The following is a 24,613-nucleotide window of genomic DNA, read 5'->3' as shown; positions in this document are numbered from 1 at the left end:
TATGGCCAGTGTTTGAGCCACCTCAGCTGTGGAAAACTAGACCTTTCTCCCTGGTCCACTTGGATCCTACTTATATACTGTTGTTCACCTCTTGAGCCTCTCCCCCATATGCTCTCCTCAGACAGCCAACACTCTTACTGCAGCAGCATAGCCACTACTGATCCACAGCTGACTCTATGGTCCACTGTGCCCTGCCCTGCCCTGTCTTCCTCTGGTCTTCTGTGTTTGTCCAGACCAGGTAGTCTCTCCATTGTGGAGGGTGGGGTAGCTGCTGTATCCCAGAGACAGAACAGGAGGAGGGATGGGAGTGTCCCTGAGAAAGGGGGAAGATGGGAAGACAGGAAGCATTCCTGGTGGATGGTGAGGAGGGCTGAGACTGGGAGTCTCTGGAAAGGATGACTGCTGGAGTATCAGTAGGAAAATATGAGGGTGATAGTACCGTGAGGCACTACCTATCATTACAGGCCCTGGGGATACGAAGGGGTAAGGGGGAGAAGAGAACCTGGCGTGCAGACATGCTGCTTCCAGTCTCTTTCTCCCCTGAGCCACGGAGAGTCTGCTTTCCTCCTCCACATTGTTTCCTCATTCCCACCATCATGAAAGAATGATTTAATCTAATTAACATTTGGCTGCTTTTTGTTCTGAATGGGCTCATTATGCCGCTGACAGGACCGAGTGGGCAGCATGCCAAGGAAGGGTGAAGGAGAGAGGAGATGAAAGAGTGTGAGAGAGGGATGACGAGGGTGAGATGGGGAGGAAAGAGAGAGAGTTGTAAGAGAGCGAGAGCGAGGGATCCTTTGTGTGTGTGCTCACAAGGGAACAAAATCCCAGGCTCAGTGGTGTGACTCTGAAGGTATTCTAAATCACTCCTCAGACAGTCTCCCTGACTCTTTCCAGAATTCCCAGTACCTCTATCACACAGTGTCTCTCACTGTTCTGGAGATGTTTACTAGTAGAACCAGCAGTCTCGGGCAGGGTTCTCCAACTGGCAGTGTTTTGTATTGTTGGACGTAAGTCTGTAAAAACACCAGCAAATCAGCTCTTGTAATCTTGGAAACCTGTTCCAAAGTATTCCCATGCATAACATATGTGACTGTGTACAAATGTAAGCAAGGTTTGAAAAGATTAAGTTTTAGTCAGCTATTATATCTGTTTGGGCTTCTTGTGGTCAATTTGCAGTCTACAAATGATTTGTAATTATGTTATGGCTCCTTGACTTTCCGCTCAAGAAAAAATTGGCCCGAGGCTGAATTTAGTTGATGATCCCTGGTCTAGGCCCTTAGTCAATAGTGGAAGGTTGGCAATAGAAACGTTGTAGTGAATGGATACTGGGAAGACAATGGTGCTGTGTCAAGACTATAAATAGCATTATATGAAAAGTCATCGAAAAAAGATTGGGTAAGATGGGTTTGAGGTATATCTACTGCTGTTGCTGTACTGCTGTTCCTGCTCAGGAGGGATCTGACTATTCATAGGGTGTTGGCTGTTAAAAATACTTTGATACTGTATGTCCACTTGGGGGCAGTGTAGCTCTCTGAAAGTCTGCATGAATTGTTGTCCTGCTGAGGACAGGAATACATCATTTGTTGTCATTTGATAACTTTCTTTTGCTCGTTCTCTCGTTCTCTTTTTCTTTCTCTTTCTCTCTCAGGATGAAGGGGGGCAGGGAAAGGGTGTGACAGAGGAGCGTCACTGGCTGTCAGAGTGTGAGCCTTACTACCAGGTAAGAGACCAGACCCCTTCCTATTCCTCTGTGACCACACTCCCTGTCTTCTGAGGTGACGATAGACTGCCTCTTTTCCAAAACACAAGTACCCTCCACCCCCCCCAGGTAAGCTGTCCCCATGTGCCTTCTGTGTGTTAGTATTTCCAGTGAAATATAGGGCATAAACACTCGGAGGCAGGCAGAGAGAGAGGGAGGGAGGTAGGCAAGGAGGGAGGGCACAGAGCCGCCAGAGCAGGAGGGAAGGAGTCACATGACAAGTGATGTTGTTCATGTCCACTCTGTTATACTACCTTGCTGTCTTCTCAGCCTGATTGTGGAGAATGCAATGAGTTCGTCAACCTCTTCCATCTGGACTGGTTTTTGGAAGCCAGTGTTGCATAAGAAGAACAAGATCAGAGATCCACCCCAGTAAAGCTTTGTTAGCGGCTTTGTTCTGTTAAAGCCTAGATATGAAGTTTTTCTGAGAGGGCCCTAAGAAAATGTGGGGCCTGATTCAGTTCAGTTTTTCCCAAAATTCATTTTTTCCAGGTTTCTGTTTTTCCCAGTATAAAAAATGGATGTTGTAAGTCCACAACAATGCTTAAACCAGATCAGGAGAACACTTTGAGGGCTGGGAAAACTATAATGTTAATCTAAAAAATATACTGTATATTTTGATTTTTGAGTGTAGGTACCCTTTAGTGCACCAGCAAGACTGTTGTTTGGTTAGTGATGTTTCTGTAACCCTCATATGATTGCAGAATTTGCTAAACAAATGGCCACTGGATTGATGCAAATAATCATGATATCATTCTGCTAGGTAGGCATGGGTTACTTTGTAGTTAACATTTAATTGAGAAGGTTTTTGGGAAAGCCTTTCCATCTACCAGAAGAAGGTTATCATTAGCATCATCAGATAAAGGCACACACATAGAGAGTGGCATTCCTGTGCCATTTCAGAAAATTGCAGGAAAATACGAATCGCTGATGCCTTTGGTTCGTCTTATGAATAACTTTGGCAAATTAATGAATTTTCTAATATGTTCAATGCATTTAGTTGATTTCCTACTAAGTTAATGTGTGGATTCCGTTATTCCGTCCTCGTTCTGTGCAACGCTCTATTCTGATATTTGGGAAGTATCCAACACTGCTTCAGAGTAAGTATGGTCATAGAGTTCAGGACAAGACAGCCCAGAGTTGTGTTCAATGGACACCAAATGGAGGAAAACAGATGAAACTTATTGTACTTGTCCAATAAGAAATGTATGTTTTTCATTTTGCTACGATGCCCTAATGAATATGACCCATGTCCTTTCTGTTGGCCAGTGTGCCGCTCCTCCAATGACTGTATATGAATGGAGAAAGCCATCGATGACATCACGCCATGCATTCCTAAGAATCATTGGTGCGTTTGAAGCTCAGGAAGTTGGTTTTAGCTTGGTAAGATGGCCTCTCATGGGAGAGATTTATGTAGACTTAACCAGAGATACAGTGTACAATGTGAGTCGTTGTACTAAAGGAGGGAAGGCAGATGGTCTGCTTATAAAGCAGACTGATAAACAGAATCGCTGTATTCCCGCATGGACAGATTTTGATGGGAACGGACCCTCTCGCTTCGCTTTTTCCTCTCTGACAGCTCAGTGCTGCCCCCTCTCATTGAGTATCTCGTTGAAGGCCGACTGGGGTACTGCAGGCTGTCATTAGCAACTGAATTATCCATAACTTATTTTGAAATAAGTGGTTCAGGGACATAAATCTGGTGTAATAGAAGCAATTGTTGGTACCATGATGGTCTTTGATTTTTTTAAATGTTATTTACACGAAGATTGACATTTTCTCATTCACAATAATGAGGGATCCTGTTTTCTGAAAACATTGACTGCAGTATTGTGGTCGGCCTTGACCTTTTGTGGCTTCAATCAGAGGGGCGGTCGTTCTCCCCTGGGCTCCTCCCTGGCCCCTGTAACCCTGGGAGAGAGCGCCTGCAGAGACAGGAAATTGAAAGTGCTAATTAGTGGTGTGGCTGGTGGAGCCAGCGGGGGCCGGCCTGTTAGAACATGTGAGACGTGCTGTCCCCTGTGGACCCTGCGTCCTCCAGGACTGGTGGAGAAAAGACAGCGAGGAGAGGATGATCACGGATGCCACGTTCCCGATACCACCTGCAGGAGAGCCACATGTTTACCTGTCTCTGATTGGTCCACACCTTTTGAGGAAAACATCACCTCTGTCTGCCCCTACTTTATCCCTCTGTGCCCTGTCACTGCCCCTCCCTGTCTCGCTCTCCCTCCCTGTCTGTCTTCTGGTTCGGTCGTAAAAACCCTCCACAGACCACACATTGGTTTGTACAGTGGTAGCTCTGTTATTGTGTCTGTATCTTCACCGTCCTCTGTCCTGCACACACTCTTAGCAATGACAACTTCCAGCCTTGTTCTTCTCCCTTCTTTTGCCAAGCATCTAACCTCCCTTAAGGCAGAGTTCATTGACATTTGAGATGCATCTTTGGGGCCATGTGGATGATGTGAAGGGCATTTCTCAGAGCTTAATGTAATTCATTATTTTCCACTTCTGGAGCTCATATTAGTGGTAGTGGTGTGGGTAAAATCACTGGGGAAGCCAAGCCAAAAACAGCAACGTATTCCAACCTCTGTGTTGTGATAATTGCGTTGTTTGCTCTATAACCTGTTAGTTCATACACCTCGCCACCGTGATCTATTGCCCTAAGGCTGAGACGAAAATAAGAAAACAGTGGCAGAATAAATTCAACCACCTTTTTGTTTCATCACAAAACCGGAGCGCAACATCAGTCCGGTGACGTCCACAAAGCATATTGCATGTAAACAAACAGTCAAGCAAGTTAATATTTTCGGACCATTAAACAACTATTGATTTAGAACCACGGAGAGTTACTGCGAGTCGCAAAAGAAAACAGGAGCTGCCTCCACTGTTCCAGCACCATTTCAACTTCAACATGTCAACATGATCAAATCACCTATGCTTACACCTATGCTTACAGTGACAACTACAAGATACCAAAAACTATTTAGTCCAGTCAACGTAAGCTAAACATTATGTGGATGTCCATAGTTTTGTGTGTGTGCGTGCAAGTAGAAAAAACATGTTGACTCACCCTCACCCTAGAGAAATGCCATCCTCCTTTCTTTCATGTTGATGGAAGTCAATCCCTCTGTCATATAGTACAGACTTTCATTTTTTGTTGTCTTAGGCTACCTAGTTAAAATGCTTGCTCGCTAGCCTAACTTTCTTTCATGGGCAACATTAGCTAGTTAACATTAGCTAGTTAACATTAGCCTTCTACATCTAGCTACATATTGAACTTCCATCCTCTCAGGCCAGGAGTATGTATGAATGAATGGTAGGATCAGAATCGCCGTTATAATCATTGGCCAGTACGGAGAATTAAATAAAACCACAAGTCTAACTCCCTATCTCCATCCATGGCTAATTTAGGAAAGGGACCATTTTAGACAACCAGTTTCTGTCAATGATGCAATGCGATGTGGTTGGAGTGAAGCCAAATCCAAATGTGCTTCCCTTGACACTTTTTTATATTATTATTATTTATTTTTTGGTGCACCAGGACCATTCACAGTTGAGCTCACTCAGTTTAGCTCAATGCTGATTGGCTATTATTATTTATTTTTTTATCAAGGGAGGCCAAATGCTCACTGGCTTTCCTTGCATTCAATGCTAGGGGCGGCAACAATGTCATACTCTTTGAGCAGACAGCATCAGATAGATGGCCTACACATTCAGAGACAGAGGGGGGCTGTTTCGCTTGCTTGGATGCTTTCTCCAGGGAGATACATTCAGCCTCTTGCGAATGGAAGGAATATTATGAAACGCAGAGAGACAAAATATGTTTTTTATTTATGCCTCCCTTGGCAACTATGAATACACGCCACTGCATATTAGTAGCAGTCCAGTGGTTTGGTCATCCATGGAAACATTACCACTATCATCACACTACAGAATTCCACTACCAACACTGGGCAGAGAGGATGAATCACAATGGGAAGGATAATGAGTGAAACAAGATAATAACTTGGATGAAAGCCTGCAGACAGTGTAGTTATCTGGGACCCCAGGTGACTAGTCCCAGTGATGCAATAAAAGCCTATCCAGTCTACAGACATGTTCTCTTTCATGTAAGAACCAGGAGCACTTGTTCAGTTCTACCCCATACCTCTGTTGTTCCTCTGATCTTCTGGACTGCACAGAGGCTTCACCAACCCAAGGCCAGCTGATTGTTGGCTGTTATTTTGACCTTTTTATTGCTATTGTCTCCCATAGTTTGTTGAAAGCTACCTCTCACACCCAAAATACAGCTTTGATGCCAGGGTAGTGGGTTCCCGGGACCACCCATACGTAGAATGTATGCACACATGACTGTAAGTCGCTTTGGATAAAAGCGTCTGCTAAATGGCATATATTATTATTATATTATTATATCTGACTATGGTAAGCCTTTCACAGTTTTCACCACTGGCACTGAACTATGACTGGTACGTGTGTTCTCCTTGCAGAAGTCTGAGGGGCCAGGCCTGGCAGGTGACACAGACCTCACCATCCCCACGTCCAAAGAGGAGCAGCAGGAGTACCTGCGCTGGAAGAAGGAGCGTGAGCAGATCGACCGGGAGCGTGTGGCCCGCCACAGAAGTGCCAATGGCCAGTGGAGGCGGGCATGGGACATGGACAAAACAGAGAATATGTAAGCCCACTGCTCCCATTCCTGGCTGCTTTGCACTTCGCTTTAGTTTGCATTGTCAATCATTTCAGTTTCTGCATGTTTGGCTGTTCCATTTGCTTGATGCATGTTTAAGTGCTCATTTTTCATTTCATTATAAAGTCATGTTACAATTAAAAATGAGTGTACTCTTCTGTATGTGCTCGTCTTCTGGTCTTTTTGTTTTCACATATCAACTTCAGCTTGCAGCTAACTACCACACATGTCGTGTCTTACCATGCAATATAGACCATGCTTTTGCCATTGTAACTAAACTAACACATGAACTCACTCACTCATCACGCAGATTACCTGCTCTTTTACCTCGCTGTTCAGTAGAGGAAGTAGCCCGGTTTCTCTCTTTTCTCTACTTTTTGCCTGCTTCTATACATAGCCATTGACTGTTTTCTACGGAAGCGCAGAATGATGTCTGTGGAGAAGACAGTGGTAAAAACAGGGAAAGCAATACTGTGACGTTCTTATTCTCATTGCTATGGCCCTTTTATCAAATTACTGGTAATGAACTAATAGGCTTGTTTCCTGTTGTGACTCTCTAAGGTACTTTCAGTATGTTGAATTAGGCTGACGGAAGATGTCAATTGTTTGTAGGTATTAACACAATTGGAGGCAGCCTCCAACCAAAAATAATTATATATATTTGGTTGGGGGGCCCCCCCAGACAGCATATGAACATGTCATAAGGTATGTTAATGTTTATAATTGCAGGAAATTTGCTTTAAAACTGCCACTTCCTCTCAGCCTCATGGCAGAATGTGTAGAATTGCAGTGAATCGGCTTTTAAACTGCAACATTTTCTCGCCGCCTCATGGAAATATTTTTTTAGAATACTGAACTGCATGAGATTACTATAAAACTAATCCTGGAGGTCGGTGCCCTGTGGCCCCAGATGTGGTGGTCTGGCCCTGCCCGTGCCTCATCCCATGATACTGATTTCACACTGTCACAAGACTTAATCCAAACAAGTCACAAGACCGTAAAACAATTCACAGCAAACTGGAGACTGGCATATAATGCTATTAGAGGGAAGACTTGGAAAATGTGTTTGTTTTCTGAGGTAACATCTTTATTGGATCACCTTAGTTTGTGAGCCATTCTTAGAAAAAGGCTCTGTTAGACCTTGAAAGGGGAAAGATGCCCTCTTAAGATATGTATCATGTAGTACTCAAACTACCTTCTCCCTAGTACTCTAACCTCCATCTCCATTGGTTAGCTATTTTAGACATTGGGCACATCCACTAGAAGAAGTTGACCTGTGGTTTGTGATAAGCTGAAAGGCAACGTGATGGAACCAGGGAGAAGTAGAGTTGACCTTACTGACTCAACTTTGGTACGCATCTTGGTAAACCTAGGCCAGTTTAGGCTTACTTGGGAGTTTGTCCACCCTTTGCTGCTATAACAGCCTCCACTCTTCTGGGAAGGCTTTCCACTAGATGTTGGAACATTGCTGCGGGGACTTGCTTCCATTCAGCCACAAGCGCATTAGTGAGGTCGGGTACTGGGCGATTAGGCCTGGCTCTGTCGGTGTTCCAATTCATCCCAAAGGTGTTCGATGGGGTTGAGGTCAGGGCTCTGTGCAGGCTGGTCAAGTTCTTCCACACCGAACCCTACAAACCATTTCTGTATGGTCCCCGCTTTGTGCATGGGGACATGTTCATGCTGAAACAGGAAAGGGCGTTCCCCAAACTGTTGCCACGAAGTTGGAAGCACAGAATCATCTAGAATGTCATTGTATGCTGTAGCATTAAGATTTCACTTCACTGGAACTAAGGGGCCTAGCCCAAACCATTATTCCTCCTCCACCAAACGTTACAATTGGCACTATGGATTCGGGCAGGTAGCGTTCTCCTGGCATCCGCCAAACCCAGATTTGTCTGTTGGACTGCCAGATGGTGAAGTGTGATTCAACACTCCAGAGAACAAGTTTCCACTGCTCCAGAGTCCAATGGCGGCGAGCTTTACACCACTCCATCCGACGCTTGGCACTGCGCATGGTGATCTTAGTCTTGTGTGCTGCTGCTTGACCATGGAAACCCATTTCATGAAGCTCCCAACTAAGTTATTGTGCTGACGTTGCTTCCAGAGGCAGTTTGAAACTCGGTGGTGAGTGTTGCAACCCAGGACAGACGTTTTTTACGAGCTTCAGCACTCGGTGTCCCGTTCTGTGAGCTTGTGTGTCCTATCACTTTGCCACTGAGCCTTTGTTGTTCTTAGACATTTCCACTTCACAATAACAGCACTTACAGTTGACCAGGGCAGCTCTAGCAGAGCAGACATTTGACAAACTGACTTGTTAGAAAGGTGGCATTCTTTGAGAGTGCCACGTTGAAAGTCACTGAGCTCTTCAGTAAGGCCATTCTACGGCCAATGTTTGTCTATGGAGATCGCATGGCGGTGTGCTCAATTTTATACACCTGTCACGTGTGGCTGAAATAGCCGAATTGACTAATTTCAAGTGATATCCACATACTTCTGTATATAGTGTATAACCTGCATTATTTGATTTTGAAACCCACTATTTGTTTATGTATTGCGGCACTATCCTTTCAGACAGTGTCATCCTTACTACCAGGAAAAGAAAAATGAACACCCCCTTCTTTTTCTGTTGTCTTTTTAGGTTTCAAACACAGCTGATGTGCTGTGAGTGGCCCAGTGGCTGGATAAATACAAGTACTGTTTAGAAGAAAGAAGCATCTAACTTTAAAGAGAGGAGAGAACAGGAGACTATATTTAGCTCGGGTTGGGATGCCTTTCCTTTTTTGGCATGGTTTAAAAAAAGGCCCCAGAGACTAAATAGAGCAATAAAAGTTTTTTTTTTATTCAGCAGCTTAGATGTTCTCAATGAATGAGTGTAGAAGCATGACTTCAAGATACCATACTCATCTTTGTACAATGTGTCATTCTATCTCTGATCACAGAACATAATGATACAGGGAACTGAATATGGCTGTAAATTGTTAGGTTCGTGGAACAATACAGATATTTAAGAATGTCCAAATGCATGGGACCCTTCATGAACCCTGGCATGAAAGAGTTTGCCTGTTTACTTTTTAACACCAAAACCATGGCTTCATTATCTGGTAGTTCTTCTGTTGATGGAACATCCTGGCTGTGTATTTGGTTTTACTTCTTTCACTGTAAACGGAATGTCTCCTATTTAGGTTTTCAGATAAATCTCCTGAGGAGAGAGTACAGGGGCCTCCAGATAGAGGTGAGAAATTCACTCTGTAATAAATTTGAAACATTCTTGTCAACTCGAACACAGGAATAGTCAGACCATAATCAAGTGATACCCAATAATTGTTGAACTTGTTTCATTTCAAGGAGGAAGAAATGCAAGAAGAGGTCACCCCAAATCAAATCCTGAGTCACGGGGTGAGTTGAAATGCTGTAAACTGTGCACCAGTAGCTGAATCAGTTCAACATCAGTGTTGAAGTTCTAAGTACATGCTACGTACTGATAGAGGAACTATTCTGATGTTTCTCTTGTTTTATATCGACAGTTCAGCACCCACGGGCCAAAGACAAGGGGGTTAAAAAAGTGCCCGTGGTCAGCAGTAAAGCCAAGGGCAAGGATCGGCTGACTGGGAGGGCCAGAAGGTGAGTAGCAGCAGATTTCAAATGTAGTAGCAGCCCGTGTTGAGAGAAGGAAACCACACACATACAGTAGCCTGGCTGTATGCAAAACACACTGACTTACTCTAAAAGTGCACATTTGTCAAATGATTTAAAAAAAACATCATATTCACTTTTTCACACTGTTATTTTAAAAAGCCAACTGTTCCAGGGTTTTCTACTGTAGCCATTCGTGAGGCTAGAATGCTTTTAGTCTGTTAGCAGTGCTTGAGAGGCAGGTGTTGGTGGCTGTGCAGTTCTCTGAGATTGAGCTAGCCATGGGAAAGAGCATTCAGGTCTGTCCAGAGAGTGGTCCCTGGCCTCAGTTGCCTGTTATTAGGCTTTGCTGCTGGTGCAAATGGGAAAAGAGCAGCGTGTGAAGAGAACCGCTGAGACCAGTCTTGAGCATCTCTCAGGATGTGCAGAGATGATGATTAAACACAAGTGTGTAAGAGGACCTATCATCCTTCTCCATGTCCTTCTTGTGTCACTCACACACTATATTTCTCTCTCTATCTGTGATACCATACAGAACAGAGAGAGTGTTTTTTCTGTGTATTTTTCTAAGCGCAAAAGCACTCTTTGTTACCAGGATACTGAAGTACATTGACCACTCGTTCTGAATGCTTCTAATCATAAACCTTTTAACATTTCAGATGGGATGCCAGCGAGGATGGGGATGATTTGCAGGTGGGGTTTAAACTGAATGCTTTGCTTAGATAATGTACACTGAACAAAATATAAACGCAACAAATACTGTAAACTGTTGGTCCCAAGTTTCATGAGCGGAAATTTAAAAAATCACAGAAATGTTCGATATGCACAAAAATCTTATTTCTCTTAAATTTTGTGCACAAATTTGTTTCCATCCCTGTTGGTGAGCATTTTTCCTTCGCCAAGATAGTCGCTCCACCTTACAGGTGTGGCATATCAAGAAGCTGATTAACGCAACATGATCATTACACAGGTGCACTTTGTGCTGGGGACAATAAAAGGCCACTTTAAAAGTGCAGTATTGTCACACGACACAATGCCACAGATGTCTCAGGTTTTGAGGGTGTATGCAATTGGCATGTTGACTGCAGGGATGTCTACCAGAGCTGTTGCCAGAGAATTTAATGTTAATTTCTCTACCATAAGCTGCCTCCGACGTTGTTTTAGAGAATTTGGCAGTTCGTCCAACCTGCCTCACAACCGTAGACCACGTGTACTGAGGAGTATTTCTGTCTGTAATAAAGCCATTTTGTAGCTCAGTAAAATCTTTATTGTTGTTGTATGTTGCGTTTTATATTTTTGTTCTGTATAGCTCTGTGCTTCGATGAAAGATGGCTGTGCTTGGGCTCATATTACCAATGGAATTTGTTTTTGGTTCTTTAGGCCTCCGAGACAAGTTTGGAGGAATTCTTAGAAGAGCTTGATGCTTTGGGTGGACCTGACGTTGACGACTCCACTGCAGAAACTCCAGAGGTCAAAGATGTTTACCTCAAAATTGAGTCTTTCCTGACCCCGGATGTGGTGAAGACTGAGGAGGTGAGTGGACCCGTCAGTCCTGCCCTGGACCAAGCCGACTGGCTTCAAGCCCCAGCCGACACCTCAGAGGAGGATACACCCAGACAGGAGAAGGCTAAGGAATCGTCCCATCGAGCTGCAGAGAAGGTCCGCTTCTCGGTGGAGCTCAATGGGCCCGGGGCCTACGAGCAGACACCGGGGCAGGAGGGCTCTGAGATTCCCGATTCCTCCAAAACAGAGTGTCATGGCTGCTTTCAGCACAGTGTGCTCACCCCTGTTTTTCCCACTTCACACAGCAATGTCGAAGATGCTGCCCCTCCACAGGAGAATGCTGTCCAGCCTTTAGAACACGCTAAGAGCAATAGCAACAGAAATACAGGTAGGCAATGGTTTTGTTCATGGATGCTCCCTGTCAAATAGGTACATTGAATAGCTATCACTATGATGTAATGTTTTTAAAAAATGGGTTCCCTTCACAGAGGAACTGATTGACTCTAGTCTGTCTGTTCTGAGGCTGGAGTCAGGAGAGACTCACCCAACCCACACCACCAGCATTGACAAGGTCAGTACAGACTGAGAGGATGAAACTGTGATGGATGGATGGCTCATCTGCATTGTAGTCTGGACTGAGAGATGGAGCGAATGAGAGAAAGAAACTGGATGGATAGAGAGATAAGTGTGTATGATTCATCAGGGCTGCAAAATGTGGATATTTGATTGCTGCATGAGTGTATTCACTATGCTCTTCTGTAGTGTTCAAGTGGATTTAAAATAGCTGAGAGACAATGCATATTCAGATTCCAGCTCTTCACCACTGTAGCATGGTGAATTATCAACCACTTGTGCAAAAATAAGTACTGTATGCCTACCTTTGAGTAAAAACAATAATGTACTTACTTACACTTGTTTAACAATTCACATTGTTTAACCCCTTTTTCCATTGTTTTGTTTCATAGGCAAGAGAAAATGGGAAGATTGTTTGAAGGACATTCAACGTTTATATGAATTGGTCAATATGTAAAACCAAAACATGCTTAAGTAGAGAATTTACCATAAGCCTTTTAGTTTAAAGTGGAAATCACAGCACTTTAACTACTTTGCAGATATTAAATAGACAATCATAATATCAGTCAAAAATATCACATTTCCAGTTCATGCTACAAAACCAACTTAATAAGAGGTTTTAAAAATAGGTTCTATTTGACAAGACATTTTCATGACGTAGTGTAAGGCATTGTTGGCAGAATAGATGGATGCAGTTCAATGCATGATTCATATAATTCACCAATACATTTCATGGTAGTCCAAAACATATTGCAATCAGTTTGTAAATCCCAGCTGTCCTGGTACATGGTTTGCTGCCTCCATTCGGGATGCACTGTTTCAGTTTCAATGACTCAATATTTTGTCCAAAATATTGACATAAATAGTTTAGGCTCGGAATGTCAATACAATAGTGATGGACATTCAGAGTATTTTCTGTGAGTTGGCTAATTTGGCTCCGTTCACTTAAGAGCTGGCTTATTTGGCTATGAAACAGCTCTTTGTTCCAACTGCTTAAAAATTGACTTTGAACCATGATTTTTAGAACCACCGAGAATCAATCTCCAATGTCAAGCCCAAAAAGTAGGCTACCATTATATCAGATCGGGAAATTCGGATTCAAATATATTTTTACCTGGCCAAATTTATTAGATTATTATTGGTTTAAGCACTGCAAAAATGAGTGTGGGCCTGAATGTATGCATAGTTTTGGTATAGTAGCAGTATGCAATCAGGAAGCCAAATGAACGTCTCAATGCAATTCGGTTCCCGATGTTCACCAAAAAGTTAACGACCCATCACTACAATCAAACTAGCAAGGGCAATGATCACAAGTCAGCCATAACGTGGTTAATAGGCTAGCGTATGTATGTATGTAGCTATTTATTTAGCAAGCTAAAAACACTGAGCCAAATGAGCTAGCTGCTGGGAGGATGTCATGTCATTGGACGAGTTTCCCCACATTTCGTTTTTCGGTGGCAACAGCTAGAGATGCATTTGGTTAGTTAGCAAGAGACGTGAATCGCTTGGCTAGCTAGCTGAACTTGAACGACCGTTACACACAGTTAGCATGCAGATCTCTTTAGTTGTCAATCAAATGCATTTGGCATCAATCAAATGGGCGGGCAAGGCAGTTCCCATTCAGTTGTCAAAACGTAGGTTGGGACAAGCATGCATTGGCAGGCAAGCTGCAGAAAGGTTAGCAGGCTACTTATTTTCCATCGTTTCAGTGCAATTTTGAATTTTGATTTTCACAAATGACTTGCTCTACATAATTTCCAAACATTCTATGAAAGTGTGAAAGTAGGAAAATAACCATATTTTAGTCAGAAAATGCTGTCAGTTCCACTTTAATAGCACATTTGCTTCCAATAGCTCTTTGAAGATGTCCTGTGCCTAGTTGGTCAAGGTGAGACTAGCATCCACAATATTCTTTTATTTGAAATGATGCTAGTTGCTCACAGTGGGAAAAGGAAACGATAAATGTTCAAAGTAAGTCATTTTGAGAATTTTGTCTGCTTGAAAATACTTACAAGCACTTTATTCTTTGAGGTATGAGTATTGACACGTCATACATTAGGTAAGTGTGCTATTTGAATGGCAAACTTATGTTGAATGGCTGTCTTTGTTTACATTTGAAGTATTATTTCAAGATACCAGTCCTAATGCTTGTATTAGTTCAGTTCCTATGGATGACTAACCTACATGACCTGAACAGGCCCTGCGTTTAAACTTCACTGCCGCAAGTGATGGTCAATCAAATTACCTGGTGTTGTTGTGTCAATCTTTGCCTTAGCAGTAGGCCTAATTTGAATGATGAAATATAATTAGCATTATATGCTTATAGTTATACTGTACACTGGCTGTATTTATAGTGCTGTGAAAAAAGTATTTGTCCCCTTGTACTCAGTAACTGGTTGTGCCACCTTTAGTTGCAATGAGCTGCACATATTTTTGTGTCTGAATGTTATCAGATCTTCAACCAAAACCTAATATTAAAGGGAACCTGCATTTACAAATAACAAAAAAATATGCAGTATATACTTATCTTATTTATTTAATTAACAAAGTTATGCAACACCCAATGCTCCTGTGTGAAAAAATAATTGCCCCCTTATACTCAATAACTGGTTGTGCCACCTTTTAGCTGCAATGACTCCAACCAAACGCTTCCTGTAGTTGATCAGTCTCTCACGTCGCTGTGGAGGAATTTTGTCCTAGTCTTGCATGCAGAACTGCTTTAACTCTGTGACATTTGTGGGTTTTTAAGCATCAACTGCTTGTTTCAAGTCCTGCCACAACATCTGAAATTGGGATTAGGTCTGGACTTTAACTAGGCCATTTTCATGTCGACTTGATTGTGTGTTTTGGATCATTGTCTTGCTGCATGACCCAGCTGCGCTTAAGCTTCAGCTCACAGACGGCTGGCCTGACATTCTCCTGTAGAATTTTCTGATACAGAGCAGAATTCATGGTTCCTTCTATTAAGGCAATTCGTTCAGGTCCTGAGGCAGTAAAGCATCCTCAGAGATTCACACTACCACCACCATGCTTGACTGTTGGTATGAGGTTCTTACTGTGGAATGCAGTGTTTGGTTTTCACCAGATATAATGGGACCCATGTAAACCAAAAAGTTGACTCAAGTTTGCCAAAAAGCACCTGAAAACACCTGGATGATAATCAAGACTTTTGGAAGTATATTCTATGGCCAGATTATTCAAAAGTATCACTTTTTGCACACTGAGTTACAGCAGCTTTGCATTGAAGGGTGGGCCAAAATTCCTTCACAGCGACATGAGAGACTGATCAACTACAGGAAGCGTTTGGTTGGAGTCATTGCAGCTAAAGGTGGCACAACCAGATATTGAGTATAAGGGGGCAATTACTTTTCCAGACAGGGGCATTGGGTGTTGCATAACTTTGTTTATAAAATAAATCAAATGAGTATGTAATTGTTGTGTTATTTGTTCACTCAGGTTCCATTGATCTAATATTAGGTTTTGGTTGAAGATCTGATAACATTCAGTATCAAAAATATACAAAAGTAGAGAACCTTAAAAAGGGGGCAAATACTTTTCATGGCGCTGTATGTAACTTTTCTTATGATCAATTAAGTAGAACGCTCCAACCATTGCACTTATCTGTTGATATGATAGCTCATTCATTCATACAGTAGTTTACGGCTTGGTTTGGTGAAACCAGTGACATGAAGTAAAAGTCCATTCAAGTGCATTATTTAAGTGTGGGATTACAATGTAATATAAAGTTCAGTATACATTTTCTGCTATTTTCAAATACAAATCGTATTGGCAGAAAAGTTCAAATATAGCTAAAATGCTAGAAGGTTCCTCCTTCAATGATGGTTGTTAATTGTTGCATTGTTTTTCTTAAAAAAAAAAATGTAGGAACTATTTCACGTTTAGTTTTGAGTGATGTGGTATTAACGAACGGTCCATGTTGATTTGATTTATTTCTCTCAATTGGATTGTCAAGTACTATTTGCTGGAGTGTAAACTCTTGATGACATTAGCGGATGGAGTGCTTTATTTAAAGTAGGGAAAGGGTCATTAAGTTGCCTTTGTTGTTTTATCATACTTTGATAAGACTGACAACAAAATATGACTGAGCGCCTTACCATGTAATAAATAGTAAGTGTATTAATGAAACACTTTCATTCTTCATTTTAGAGTACTTCTTTATGCAATTCAGTGTACAGCACATGTTGGAGAACATGGTATTAAAAGCACATTGCCATAACCAAGTGACAATTTACAGGTGCAAGTTGAGGTTGTTTCGATTGTTATTAAAAGGAGCTGTGGAGGTGAAAAATAAAGAGTGAAATTGAGAGCTAACAGAAGTGAAGTTATTTTGTTGGGAGAAAACAGAAGTGAACAAATTGATCCTGGGAGAGGGAGAAAGGGAGAGAGTTGAACGTAGGGAGGTTTTTTTTGTGCAAAGTAGTGGAATTGACTTCAACCATGTGACTGTAGTGCAAAACGTACTTCTCCTGTTCAGTGCCTGTTCGATTTTAGATAAGGGTTACAGTTTGTTTGTTTGGTAAGTGTATTTATTGCTTGACATTTACGTCATCACCAAGCCTTGCCTAATGACACTTGAACATTTTAGAAATGATTGTCTGCCATATTACTGCTCCTTTCAACATGAATGTGCATCACTGTGAGCCCTGTGCTCCATGGACTCACACAGGATGTTTGGATAATTCAAAACAATGTGTGTCCATCGAGTTTTTTACAGTCAAAATGTCTTCTTTGTTTGTATTAACTTGAGTGCAAATTCTATGATTGTAAAACAGTTGTAAGTTAGCATACAGCACAATAAAAAAAAGTACCCCCTGTTTCAGATTCTGTCTTTCTCTTTCTGTCATGCTTTACACAGAGGTGCACAACTGACTGCTCAAAAATATGATCTCTTGTCCCCTAACCCTGACCTATAGAAACATCATGAAAACAGAGTGAATGTGAAAAGTATTTTTCCTATGTAATATACACAGAGTATACAAAACATTAAGAAAACCTTCTCTTTCCATGACATAGACTGTCCAGGTGAAAGCTATGATCCCTTATTGATGTCACTTGTTAAATCCACTTCAATCATTGTAGATGAAAGGATAGCAGACAGGTTAAAGAACAATTTTTAAGCCTTGGGACAATTGAGACATTGATAGTGTATGTGTGCCATTGTGGGTGAAATAGGCAAGAACATATTTAAGTGCTTTTAAACGGGTGGATGATAGTCGGTGCCAGGCGCATTGGTTTGTGTCAAGAACTGCATCGCTGCTGGGTTTTTCACACTCAACAGTTTCCCGTGTGTCTCAAGAATGGTCCACCACCCAAAGGACATCCAGCCATCTTGACACAACTGTGGGAAGCATTGGAGTCAACATGGGCCTGCATCCCCGTGGAATGCTTTCGGAGGGGTGCAACTCAACATTAGGAAGGTGTTCCTAATGTTTGGTATACTCAGTGTACACTACAATATGTCATGTTTTATATACACATCTAATTCACTTCTTATATTCATTTTGAGCACTGATAATCAACACCAGTACATTTCCCAAGAGAGGTTTCTGATGATTCACATACATGCATGGGAAAGTTGGCTGCTAATATGTATCTAATAGCTTATGTAAAATACTTAACCACCACTGATAGCATGCCAACTTTATAAAAATTATGATTCTGTGTCCCATAAGAGATTGAATAATGTAATATGACACGATAGCAGCACATGCATACCCTTGATTTGATTACATTTGACTGAACTTATAGTAAAAAACAAATGGTGTTTCAGAATGGGAGACTGACAGTATGGTGTTTCAGAATGGGAGACTGTGACAGTATGGTGTTTCAGAATGGGAGACTGTGACAGTATGGTGTTTCAGAATGGGAGACTGTGACAGTATGGTGTTTCAGAATGGGAGACTGTGACAGTATGGTGTTGCCTGTGTTAAGCTGCCTCCATGTGGGAGTCATTTTTGATTAATTTCAAATGAGCTCTCCATGGGACTGTTGTGTTGGAGACCATTCCCTCCATCTCCTCAGGTGAGAATCCTCCAAGGTGTTACTCTTTTAATTACCTTCTCCACAGGCGTTCTCTAGGGCCACCTTCTACCATTAAACCCTTGGGTCCTGCGACCTCGGCATAGTGCTTTGTTGCTCCTTGTTTTTCAGTTGAGTCTGCATCAGCCCTTACATTCATGTTTCATTGCCTGTTGTTTTCTTGCAGGTAATAGGCTCTCCTCTGTCCCTTTTTAAAACACATCTGGTTCTCATTTCATGGCCATGGGGGAACAGTCTCTAGGCTTTCATTACATTACTTACATTTTGTTTATCTCACTGAACCACCAGATGTAACTATTCATCTGCAGTTTGATTACATTTAGTATGATCTCCCTCCCCAGTTCTCCCAGTGGTGAGTAATAGATGTTGAGGGGTGTGATGCAACTCAATGCTTTAACAGTGGGAGTACAGGTAGCTCTGGAAATTGAAGAGGGCTGTGGGATTATGTCACCAGTATTCATACACAGTGGGATAAGATTTGAAATGCAGAAGGTATTCTGTCATAAAGGAGGTGACAGCAGCTCAGCTGTAAGTCTAAAGCACTGTAACGTTTGGAGGCAGAAAGGCTCTGAGGGAGAAACCAAGCCTGTCACCAAGGGCATTAACATGTTTCAGTCCTGACTCCTGCATTCTCACCCGGGGCTGGTATTGAAGCCTCACAAGGTGTCTCCTTCAGACATGCTCTGTCAAAGCCAATTCCTTATCGGAACCAGGCTCAGAGACGCTTGCAGCCCTCAGTGTCGGGGTGAGGAAAGTAAGCTCCTAATGCTACGCTCTGGATATGCAACCCTCATTCTCTCAAGTGCGTGAGAGTGTCTCTGAGGCGCCATGACATTTTACATATATGGCTACGTTTGGACAGGTGGTCTTTGGCAGGTCTCTTCCCCAAATGAGCGTGTGTGTCATCCCTCTGCCTCTACATGGCCCAGGCTGTACCAACCAACCACGCCTCAGCAGCTGGAGTTATCTGAGCGTGTTCTGCTCTTCTTTTCCTCACGCCTCGCAAACAAGGCTGTCAATGTACAGCTTTGCCTTATTTATTTTAGCCACGGGGTCATGTCTCCACTGTTAGTGTCATAAAACAGCTCCAGCAGACAGCCTGGCAGACCACTATATGGATTGTTACTGTGATGTGTTGTATGAAATAGATCTATTGCTCTCACTGAAGTCGTACCGATTCCACGGGTTAAAGAGGTCAGTCAATCTGAAGGTCCAGGCAGCCCCCAGTAGCCTTCTATGTAACACAAAATGGTGGGTGTCAGTAACAAGCATTTTTTTCCCCTGTCCACTGTTGTTCTGAACAGAATATGAATGAGCCAAGATGAATCTTTCCTATTAGGAACCACAGCTATACTGGCTGGAGACCAGCACTTCCGTTGTTCCCTATAATGCATTTTCTTTTGAAAAAGCAGCATAGGGTCTTGGCAGGTGTCGTTTGAGATGTTCAATAGACAGCCTGGTTCTGCAAAGCATAGGGTGAGAACTCAGCATTTAGGTCACCATCTGCTTATTGCATTATGTCATGACTCTGCACCTGTGCCCCATGTTGTCATGGTGAAATCATGCACACCTTCATAGTAAAAGGGCCCTGAGAACAGAGAGCTTAATTCAGTTGAACTTACATTTACACAGTAGCTATTTTCCTTAGGGTCAAATAAAGCCCAGCATGGTTTGGGACACTGTATAAACCTCTTGCACTGCACCATATGTTATCTTACTTTAGAGTGACTGCTACACCATGGGTCTATCTATAGTTTGAGTAATAATGCACGGGCCCATAATTCTTCCCTGACGTTAATTGAAGAGCCTATTATGATCTTGCTTTATATTGCTCTCCTGTGTTGCAAACCCTCATTAATTATTCACAAGTATTATGATAGTGTCTTGTTCAGACAATGAGGTTCTAAAATGCCTTTGTTTTAAAGGTTTCTCCTGGGTGGCATTTTGGCACATTGAAATAATGCTTGGTGTCACTGCAGTACATGCTGAGACTGATAAACAGAAGAAGTTCTGCGAAATCCAATGTTAGGCTGTGCTATTGCTCTGATAACAAACACTGTCATCAGTATCAACAGTAATTCATCCTCTATAGCTGGCATTAAGCTGTGTAGCCTAACGACCAATGGTAACTCTCAACACCCCGGGACCCAAGACGTTGCCTGCTCAGCATTGCATTGCCCCGGTAGTGGTAGCTGTGCGTGAGCTCAATATACTGTAACATCTAATCGTGCTGCAGCTGTAAGATTGAGAAAAAACGTTGTTTTTTAAACACATACCTTTAAAAAAGAGGACAACAGGACAGCTTTTATATTCTGCTAGATTGTCTGACTCAGGTGTGATTTGTTTTGAGAGGTGTGCTGATGACTAGGGCCAGGTCACATGGTCAGGAAAAACAGAGCAGTGATGAAAGAGCAGCAACCAAAGAATGTGTAATTTAATAGGATCTTTGTTGCAGCAACCTCCATCTCCTACGGAGTACTCCATCCTGTAAACATTCTCCCTGGTGACTGGGAGGTCAAAAGTTACCTTGCCCCTCCCCGTCCTTGTCACGGACATATTGTAGGGCCTATAGGGAAACTACTGTAGGGATATCCAGTGTGTTCTGTGCACAATTATGTTCAAAGTACCCTGATACTGCCTGCTCTTTTACAATAGGTGTCGTCATGGCAGGGTTGCAGTGCAGCACTACTCAACTGAGGCTTACATTTCACTGTGATGCTCGCCACCAGCAACACACAACAAAACCTCTCCACCACTCAGTGAAAAAAAGAAGCCTTTCAAAGAGCGGTAGCTGGAAATAGTACCGGCCAGTATTGTGTAATGCATTCCTTCTTCCTTTCTGCACCGTAACTACCGAGCGCTCAATCGATACACCTCCCTCACATGCCGTTCAGTGTGTTCAGTTCAAGTAGATACATACATACAGGCTTGTTGTTTTTCCCCTCTCCAGAGTTCACCAGAAGTGAGTCAGAAGCAGGAAGGAGAGAGAGAGAGAGATCTGACTATAAGATGTGGCAGACTGATAAACAATGGGCCATTTAAAAAAAAAAATGTTATACCTCTGTTCACTTGCCTGCTGCAAAACTCAGATTTAATGACAGGCTCACATGAAGACATTGACTGTAAACTGACTGTCCTTTGAGCTGTCGGACTAATAATTGGCCGGAATATTACTGCTTCTCTGTTCCACTGGGTAGCTGATAAAGAGTGAACTATGTCAACAATAATCCCGTAGACTGGATAGAGATATAATGTACCTGATAATCTAATGCATCATATTTTATTATATTATAATTAGACTAGGCGATTTGAAAACAGCTTCTATCAAACTCCAAAACATCAACACTTGACATTATTTTCCATGTACGATTTCAGATCACTCAAAATAATAGAATGTTTCATATTAAAGGGGTTGTTATTAAGTTGCTTTGCATCTGCGTTGCATGTAAAAAAAAAAAAAATCTAATCGAAGAAACATGTTATAGGACGTTTATTTTCCTTGTGATTTAGACCTAAGTGACATAGTCTCAATAAAAAGTATCTAATTAGAGTTAGATCAAGGCCAAAGGATGTACACTATTTGCGCTATATACATGACCAAATACACAATACATTTACATGGTTATATGCACATATACCTGAGCTTAACTCAATAATACAGGTTCCTATATACCAGGAATCCAGATGTATCCGCGAAAGGAAAATATAGAGGACACAATGCTTTGTAAATGCGTTCCTGTTGTTCAATAGCTCGGCCAATCAATGGCAATAATAAATGGCTATGCTATTGAATAAAATTGGAGGCCCATAGTTTATGCGTAATTTACATATCCTACAAACCACAGGCATATCTCCTGTACCAGTTAATAAAGCTAGAATCCTTAGGTGCTAAATTGTTTGACTTATTAAGGATATATAACCATTGATTCTCGAAGAATTGAACCTCTAAATGCCTCAGGAGCTTAGAGTTCAACTGTCGTACCCCATGAGAACCCAACATATAAGCTTGTTTTACCCCAATGTTTGTAAACAATGTAAATAGTAACAAACACTGTATAGCCTCAAAACATGGTTAAACTAGATTTTTTTTTAAAAATATAATGAATGGCCAGTCCTTGCACCCATAACTCTGTCTATAACTTTGAGAATGGTTACATTTCTCCAGGCCCATCCCTTAGCGTTTTACCAAAACAGAGGTGGGATGCCGCTTTGTTATTGTTTCAAGTAAGGATTCTAGCTTTAAATACAGGTGTATGTCATGTCCTTGTCCATAATATGGATATAAATAAATGACCTTGGTGGAGATGTCCAAAGGAAAGATGACGTAGGCCTACATCAATTAATGCATAGCCTAAAGTAGCCTAACAGAAAACGCATCGTGTTTTAGGGAAAAACAATATTTCTTTGAAGCAGTTTGTCTATAATTGTCAGTCATACTCATTCAGATTATTGGTATATAACATATCAATAAAATACGTGCATGAAGCCTGTGCAATTCTCGCAGCATCCCCTGTTCTTCGACATCTGTTCCACGAAGACGCCTGTCTGCAGGCAATTGTACCCGACCGCAGCATAAGTCTGTCAAACACTGGTTAGATCACTGTTTCAAGGCCTGGCCAGTCTCCTTTGTGCAATCCCTGTTGGCTCGTGGCGGAGGTGCGCAGCTGAGCCTTTGAGGTTTAAGGAGCAGCATCTGCAGCTGCTTGATCCACACTGCCAGTAGCTGGTCGGTCCGCATCCTTCTCCCCTCTCTCATGCATGGGGTTGGGTGCTCCAGTGCGCAACGGACCCCAATTGTCCCCAGTGAGCTGAGACGGTTGACTGTCTCTCCCCACAGTGTTTGGTCTATCCGCAGTTTGTGCGGCTGTGTGTCTTTGAGTAGACTCGTAGAGCCGTTTCGGTTGCGAGTGAGCACTTTCTGATAAAATACCGTCGGAGATGATGGCCGGGCTCTTGCTTCTGCCCTCCCAGTTAAATGCCTTGGTCTGAGGCTTTGCGCTTAACCTGGTGTCATTGACAGATAAAAGCTCTGTCTGTGTAGAGTTAGTGTCTAAGACGTTGATGCTTGTGGAGCTGTTTGTTGAGATGTTAGCGGAGGCTGTGACCTCCTCTGGCACCACCGGCTTTCCCGCTGGAGAGGATGCGCTCGTTGGCTTCCATATCAAGCTGTAGTAAATGGCTAGAATGATGGCTGCTAAGGACACAGACAATACATATGCGAAGACAGTGGCTAGTCTCACCCACTTTTTGTTCGTCTTCGCAGCCATCTTAGCCTTTTTGTCCCCCGTATAGGTGGCAGGTTTGCCCCTCTCCATGTTGGGCATAAAGTCCCGCTCTCTCATATTGCCCCGATTTTTCCCTCGATGCTCTACCACCCCGTCCGTCTTGAAGGTTTATTGTTATCCACAATACAAAAGAACACAGGAACCTATCCGGTCGAGAGAAGACGTAGAGCCACAGCCTTACTGTGGACCGTCCGCGCTCTTTGACTGTCTATTTTATTTCTAAATATATTTTGGGTTCATTCATTTCATCCTAGAAGGCACTGCGGTTTGTCTCAGAAACCCAGTGCAGTATTGCGTTTCATCATGGACATCACGGATGAGGCAAGCAGCTCAGGGGCTCTTGTGATTTTCAGCATCCGCCAGCAGAATCCCAGACAACCAATGTTTATTCCAACAATATTTCCGAAGGAATCAGCAATATAGCGAATCAGCAGTAAAGGATTCGATGTAATTTATTAAAACGATTAAGTGAGACCATACGGTAGGCCTACACAACTGTCTGTACGGTTGCCTACAACAAACGAAGTGAATGGCTCAGCTAAAAATACTTAAGGGTGTGTGTGGGGGGGGGGGGGGGTGAAGGTTCTTAAAGTGCCAGCAGCTATGCAGCCGGCTGTATTAACTAATGGAACGTCATCCCAAAACGACATGAGTAAATACATATATTTTTATGCGCATAGTTTAACTGTCCAAAGCGAGTGCCTATGTTTACATATTGACATCAACGTGGAACTGATGACTAGGAATTTATAGTTTGTGATGATCTAGAGACCACTACTGAAGGCTCAAATTGACACATTTAGCAGTCCCAACGCTTGCTGCAGGAGTTCAACCCATTATGATTTCAGCACCTTGGACAGTGGCCAGTAGCTGATAATTACGCGATAGTCCTACAAGTGCATATGGCAACAATTGATCCTAAATTGGCAGAGCAGTCGGACATTGCGTGAAAAATATTTCATATAGCATATGTGAATTAAATACAAACCTTTTATTTAAACATCATTGATTTACGGATTGAGTCAATAGCTTGAAAGGTCAGCTGTTTAAACAAATATGTTAGCGTCTGCGAATCATGGCAGCTCATGGGATCATCTGGGATTATTTGACTCA

The 24,613-nt window shown here is 42.4% G+C and overlaps 2 protein-coding genes across 6 annotated transcripts in view; one reads left to right on the top strand and one right to left on the bottom strand.

Annotated features, from left to right (window-relative positions):
• LOC118368381 (coiled-coil domain-containing protein 9B-like) overlaps nt 1–16,995 on the top strand; it is a 28,408-nt gene extending 11,413 nt beyond the window's left edge. For all 5 annotated transcript variants that reach the window (XM_035752434.2, XM_035752430.2, XM_035752431.2 and 2 more), the window contains 9 exons: nt 1,652–1,723; nt 6,250–6,434; nt 9,629–9,678; nt 9,792–9,842; nt 9,971–10,067; nt 10,739–10,772; nt 11,460–11,970; nt 12,071–12,153; nt 12,548–16,995. In XM_035752434.2, coding sequence (XP_035608327.1) covers nt 1,652–1,723; nt 6,250–6,434; nt 9,629–9,678; nt 9,792–9,842; nt 9,971–10,067; nt 10,739–10,772; nt 11,460–11,970; nt 12,071–12,153; nt 12,548–12,574 — 1,110 coding nt within the window. In that variant the 3' untranslated portion in view covers nt 12,575–16,995. The remainder of the gene's footprint in view (nt 1–1,651; nt 1,724–6,249; nt 6,435–9,628; nt 9,679–9,791; nt 9,843–9,970; nt 10,068–10,738; nt 10,773–11,459; nt 11,971–12,070; nt 12,154–12,547) is intronic.
• Nucleotides 16,996–21,690: 4,695 nt separating this feature from the next.
• LOC118368380 (uncharacterized) lies at nt 21,691–24,010 on the bottom strand. The gene has a single exon (XM_035752429.2). The coding sequence runs from the start codon at nt 23,555–23,557 to the stop codon at nt 22,895–22,897; it is 663 nt and encodes a 220-aa protein (XP_035608322.1). The 5' UTR covers nt 23,558–24,010; the 3' UTR covers nt 21,691–22,894.
• Nucleotides 24,011–24,613: the final 603 nt, after the last annotated feature.

This window comes from Oncorhynchus keta, chromosome 35 (assembly GCF_023373465.1).
Source record: "Oncorhynchus keta strain PuntledgeMale-10-30-2019 chromosome 35, Oket_V2, whole genome shotgun sequence".
In the NCBI taxonomy this organism is placed as follows: domain Eukaryota; kingdom Metazoa; phylum Chordata; class Actinopteri; order Salmoniformes; family Salmonidae; genus Oncorhynchus; species Oncorhynchus keta.
This window is presented reverse-complemented; position numbering and strand designations above follow the sequence as displayed.

What these genes read in the sequence shown, in the direction of transcription:
- LOC118368380 (XM_035752429.2), bottom strand. Translation starts at nt 23,557, where the DNA reads ATGAGAGAGCGGGACTTTATGCCCAACATGGAGAGGGGCAAACCTGCC.